This window comes from Herpailurus yagouaroundi, unplaced genomic scaffold, assembly GCF_014898765.1.
Source record: "Herpailurus yagouaroundi ecotype Mexico unplaced genomic scaffold, PumYag 188, whole genome shotgun sequence".
NCBI lineage: Eukaryota > Metazoa > Chordata > Mammalia > Carnivora > Felidae > Herpailurus > Herpailurus yagouaroundi.
Window position 1 is genome coordinate 31,727,750 of NW_024412419.1, and position 6,034 is coordinate 31,733,783.

The 6,034-nt window shown below is 43.7% G+C and overlaps 1 protein-coding gene across 4 annotated transcripts in view; it reads right to left on the bottom strand.

Moving 5' to 3' along the window:
• The window catches only part of ATL2 (atlastin GTPase 2), a 60,271-nt gene extending 59,898 nt beyond the window's left edge, over nucleotides 1-373 (bottom strand). For 2 of the 4 annotated variants that reach the window (XM_040496552.1, XM_040496553.1), the window contains exon 1: nucleotides 222-372. In XM_040496552.1, coding sequence (XP_040352486.1) covers nucleotides 222-339 — 118 coding nt within the window. In that variant the 5' untranslated portion in view covers nucleotides 340-372. Of the gene's footprint in view, nucleotides 1-221 lie in introns of all 4 variants that reach the window. The other 2 variants (XM_040496556.1, XM_040496554.1) reach the window with 2 other exon arrangements.
• Between the last annotated feature and the right edge of the window lie 5,661 nt (nucleotides 374-6,034).

Sequence of the window (6,034 nt, forward strand, 5' to 3'; positions counted from 1 at the left end):
AGGGGAGCCGCGGCCCGAGGGCCGCCCTTTCAGGCCGCGCGCCGCGGGAGCTCGGGGCGCGGCGGGGGTTAGGCCCCGCGGCCGCCAGACGCGACGGCGGGAAGAGAGCTGAGCCAGCCGCGGACGACGACCCCGCCGCCTGCGGCCGGTGCCCGCGGGTCCGAGCGGCCCGCGCCCTCTCCCCACCGGGACCCTGCGGCCTCCGCCCCGCCGGCGCGTACCTAGGAAGGTCGTGGACGAGACGTGGTTAACCCCGGTGTTTGGGTCGCTGGTCCGCCGCCGGCGCCGCAGCCCCTGGTGCGGCTGCTGCCTCCGCGCTGCCTCGTCCCCCTCCGCCATCTTGTACCGATTTAAAATTAACTCCCCACTGACGTCAAACGCCGCCGCCGCTTTATCAACCTCCCGGGAGCCGGCGGGACGCTGGCGGGTCCTAGCGCCGCCAGTAGCCAGCGCCTCCTTGTCCTCCCCACGCCCTCCCCCGTCCCGCCCATCGGCGCCTTCGCTCCGCCTCCGCCCTGCCAGCCTCCCTGCCGGACTGTCAGCCTGTCCCTAGGCTTTCCTGGCCTCCCGCTACTGGATGGGATTGGGCGGCGCCCCCACCGCGGTCACCTGGCATCCGCACGGCTGCGAGCTCAGTACCACACCCCCTTAGCGCTGGGCTGGCCTGTGTGAACGCAGAAGGGATCTCCAGAGAACCAAGTCCCTCCTTCCCAGTTCAGTAACCCAATTCTTTTTACAGCTCTTCTTCATAATCCTTAACTCGTGCCCTGCACGTGCGGTGCTTTCACACGCCTTTTTCTCTTTTTTATCCGCCACCTTCTGTGGGGGATACCACCCTACCTGCCTTCCTCCTAAGCTATTGCTCTGCCCTGCTTTTCCTCTTGATCTTTCCTCGCCCAAGTCCCTAATGTTGCTTCCCCTCCAGAGACCATCCTATGGTTTATTTGCAATAGCTCCCATCTGCTTATGAGACCCTCCCCCCTATCTTCTTGACTGCATACCTTTTCCTGCCCCTAGTACCTTGCAGGGACAAGCCAGAAAGCACTGTCATCAGAAAATGAATTGTAGTAGGTCCTTTCCTAACTATGATGAAACCTTCTTGTGAGGATCCAGTGATATCCTCCAGAAAGTGCAGGTCACTTTTTAAAATAAACACCAGTCCATGGAAGCTTCTGTGAAACACAGTCTCTTTTCTTTTGGATTTCTACTACATCACCAATGCATTAAAAACTCCTTTTCCTTGGTAAAGACAGGCGTCCAGGTATCTGAATTGCTGTCTTGTCCACGTCTTCTCAAAAGTCTAAATATCACGGCCTTACCTCCTGCACAATCTCTTGGAAAGCACTGGTGTCATGAAAGCTTCAGGGTGCCATTTTAGAGGAGTTTTCATTGGGCTGTCTGTTTATTCATCTGTTCTCTGTCTTTATGGAAAGGGACTTGAAGCTCCTCCTGGACTTCCTAACTCCCTGCATCCTGGTTCAGTACCCCTGGGGCAGCCTAAGCTCAAGCCATAAGCCTGGCCTGATGATGGATTTCCTTTCATAATCTCCCTATGCGGCATCTATCTAGTATTGCCAACAATCTGCTTTCTGCAAGGTATCATCTTGGGCATGAAAAAAGATGCAAAAGTGAGTATTTTTGCAGTCAAAGAATAAACTTTCCGTTAGAGTCAGCAGTGAACTTACTACTGGGTGCACCCCCATCAGGAACCCCCAGGGAGTTCAGGCTGCACTCCTCCTAGTCAATCGACCTAACTGGTATCCTTTCCACGGTCAGACACTATATTAATGTCATAGAATGCCACTACAGTGCCCCGAACAGGCCCACACAGCTCCCGACTTCAAGGAGTGTCGAGAAGCTAAATGCAAGTACAGTCAAGAGACTGAGCATTGTCCCACGGTCGCCTCATATCTGTGTGTGTTGGAAAATCCATTCTTTGTTTTCCCCAGTCAGCTATCCCTCTTCAATTTCTCATCACAGTGAAACCTCAGTGTTACTGCAGACTTGTCCCTCCCCCACCCTCCCTCTATACCAAGCGTGTGTAAAGTCAGTCTTGACTTCTAAATCTCTGTCCAGTTCTCCTCTCTGTCCCCTCAGACTCCCTCTTGATTCAGCACTCATCGTTTCTTTCCCACTACACCGAGGTGGCTTGTTGCTGGGGGCCCTTCTGCTGTGGGTCCTCCACGCAGCCACTGGCTTAAGTTTTCTTCCATGCAAGTTGGGTGATGTGATTTCTCTGCTCAGGATAAAGTCCAAACTCTTCAGAATAGTTGGCAAGGCCTTTCATGATTTGGGCCCTAACTACGTATTGAGCTGCGTTTTTCACTACTCAGTCATTTATTCCTCATTGTTGTCATTTAACAAATGAGTTCTAACACTGTTGTGTGTGCTGAATGACGAGTAATGAACAAGACAGACAAAATTAGTTTACTTAGGTTTTTTTTGGTTTTTTTTTTTCCTTCCTACAGCCCACACAGACCCCTCCAGTATAAGAAAGTGAGCTCCAGGGGCTCAAAGATCTGTCTTATTCAGGGGTGCCTGGCTGGCTCCGTGGTGGAACATATGACTCTTGATTTCAATATCTTGAGTTCAAGCCCTATGCTGGGTGTAGAGATTACTTTTAAAAAAACTCTGGTTCTACCACTGATTCACCTAATGTTTCAAAACCTCCAGGTCCTCATTTTTTATAACCATTTAAAACAAAATTCTTATGGGCTCAGATGAGTGGGTTGCAGAGCATTTCTTTGACTGCTAAATAGCTAACATTTATGAAATGTTTACTGTTCCAGCCACCCTTCAAAGTACTTATCATGTGTTAAGTCATTTCATCCTTAAAACAATCCTGAGAGGTATATGCTGTGAATATTTTCATCTTACAGTTAGAAAAAACTAAAGTTCCAAGAGGCTTAAAATGTGCCTAAGTGTCAGGACTGGCCTTTGAAGAAGCCTAGGCAATCTGGGTCCAGAGTTTCTGCTCATATCCATTGTGATAGTGTTCATTTTACACACTGTGAATTCGTGGAAGGCAGAAACCATAGCTTATCCACAGCAGGTACTTTGGGATTCTGCCTTCTGTTAGTGTAAATTGTATTAAAAGCTATGTCTTCCAAATACACAACTTTCAAAATCTTTAAATCCGATGAATAAATGGGCAAAAGATGTCCACAGACAATTTGCGACACAGGCATTATAAAAATGGACCCTAAACATGCGAGAAAATGTTCAGTTTCGCTCATAATAAGAGAAACTCAAAACAACATTTAGACACCATTTCTCACCCATCAGTTTGGCAAAAATTCAAGAGCTTATGATTACATCGTGTTGGCAAGGACATGGGGGAAAACAGGCACTCACGCACTGCTTTCTCACTAAAAATGCAAAATGGTACAGCCCCCATGGAGAGGAATTTGGCATTGTCCAACAAACTTCATCCGCATTTACACTTTGACCTGCCAATCACACTTCTGGGCAATAATTCTGAAGGCACAACTCCAATAATACACACACACACACATTGCACAAGGTTATTCACTGCAGCATTATTTGCAGTTGCAAAATATTAGAAACGAGCTATCCGGGCATAGGTGATGAGTTAAATAAACTATGATAAATACTCATAATGGGGTAATTCGTTGCTGTAAATGAAGAAAAGAAAGACCTCTATGAACTGATAGGGAGTAATTCCCAAGAGATATTCTTACATGAACAAATCAAACTGCAGAAGAGCATCTGTAGTATGCTACCTTTCGAGTGACGGGGAGAAATAAGAAAACATGTGTGTATCCACTTACCTGTCCAAAAAGAAGCTCCGAAAGGCTAAACAGAAAACAATAGTTCCTTGAAAGGGGGGTGCGTGGGGAATAAGGCAGAAGGAATACAGAATGGAGTGATGCTTTTCTCACTATACCATTTTATATAGTGTTGACTCTCGAAAACATGTTTCACATGATCAAAAAATTAAAGTTGGGAAGGGGTTTCTAAAACTAAAAGCAAACCAAATAAATGATTATAAAAGTATTTAAATGAATAACATAACCACACTGAAGAGGAAAAAAGAGCCAACTAATCCAAGTACTTTACAAACATAGAATCAGACTATAAACATTTCTCAATCTTGGTCAGGGTAGGGGGAGAACAGCAGACAAATCCTGAAGCCTTTTTAGTAGGCTTGTTTTTGTAGAGGTATGGGCAAAGCAATTCTGAATCTATTTTAGATGTATTATAGATTGTAGTATAGATGTATATAATATTGATATATATCATCAATCTATATAAATATATTTCTATAGTATATAAGTGTATTTAGATATGAGTAAATATATAAACATATTTTAGCTGAATGATAGATGAGTAAATGTGTTGATATTGTTGACAGCCAGGGTTCTCAATGTGGAAGAAGGGTCATACAAATAATGAAAGGGGGATAGCAAGGTGAATCCTATGGGATAGACTAAATTGAAGGTATTGATATGGACTGAAGCTTTATAAAAATGAATACATACATGTGTGTATGTAAGTGTAAATGTGCATATATACATGTATGCATGCGTACAGATTATATATGTATATGTACGTGCATATATTTCCTTTTCCTATCCACAGAATATGCCTATAAGCAAAGACACCCAAGTAGCAATGATCATACCCAATACCCAAACTTGGTCTCTAATATGATTCCCTACTGAAAGGAAGCAGGAGTCCATAGAGAAATCACTGGTTTCTGAGCTAGAACAGGGTGGGTACAAGATGATACATGAGCATCATTTTGTGACAGAATAAGGAGGTACTCAAAGAAAAAAAAAAAAAAGATAGGGCATATCAAAAAGACACAGAAGGGTCTCCCACTGGCCAAATTTGAAACAATTTAAGGACCAACACAATTAAGGACTACAATGAATTATAGAAAATAGAGAAAATAAGAATCTATGAGTCTATACCAATGACAGATTAGATAGATAGATAGATAGATAGATAGATAGATAGATAGATAGGAGGTAGACAGACAGATGAAGGGAAGACTCTTGTCTACAGTAGAATGCTGAGGGTCAACTGGTAAATGTGGAGACCGTGCTAGAGTTAAAGACTCATCAATTTGCAACCATGACAGCAAAGATTGGGTCAGACAAGAATCATCAATGGATACTAAATCTTGGGGTGAAAATTTGACAAATCTAGGGTCGAATATTTGTGTGTCTTAAAGTTTCTCTTCACATCTGCTTATTAATTGCAAGAGAAAAATAGAAATGGAAATTAGACAACGCTTTAACTAGGTGATTAAAATTAACATCCCCAGCGGTGCCTGACTGGCTCTGTTGATAGAGCATGTGACTCTTGATCTCGAGGTCATGAGTTCAAGCCCCATGTTGGGTGTAGAGTACTGAAAAAAATATTTAACATCACCAGTGAGGAGGCAAGTGGATATCATGTGCCTCCACATGTGATGCCCCGAGAAAAACACAGCATCGCTTATGTAGTATGCCAATCTGGCATGAACCTAACCATGAGGGAACCTAAGACAAACCTAAAACAAGAAACATTCTATTCAAAACATGGGGGGGGGGGGGCGCCGGATATTTTCTTCAAAAGCATCAGTGTCATAAAAGAAAAAGAAGGACTGGGAATGTTCTAGATTAAAGGAGGCTGAAAAAGCGTAACAACCAACTACATCAGATATTGATCTGATCCTAGCCTGGATCCTGTACAGGAGGGGAGAAATGCTATAAAGGACACTATGGAGTCAACTGACAAAATTGGAATACAGATGGTAGGTAAAAGTACCATATCAGTAGTAAATTTGTAAAAGCATATTCTTATTTGTAAAAGCATTGTAAAATGCTTTTACATTGTACAATGCTTTACATTGTACAATGTAAAAGCATTTCTTATTTATACAAAATACATACAGGAGTATCTTAAAGAGCTTGCATGTATAAAATTTCTCCTCAAATGGTTTAGAAAATGTTAGAGACAGAGAGAGAGAGAGACAGAGAAGAAGAAGAAGAAGAAGAAGAAGAAGAAGAAGAAGAAGAAGAAG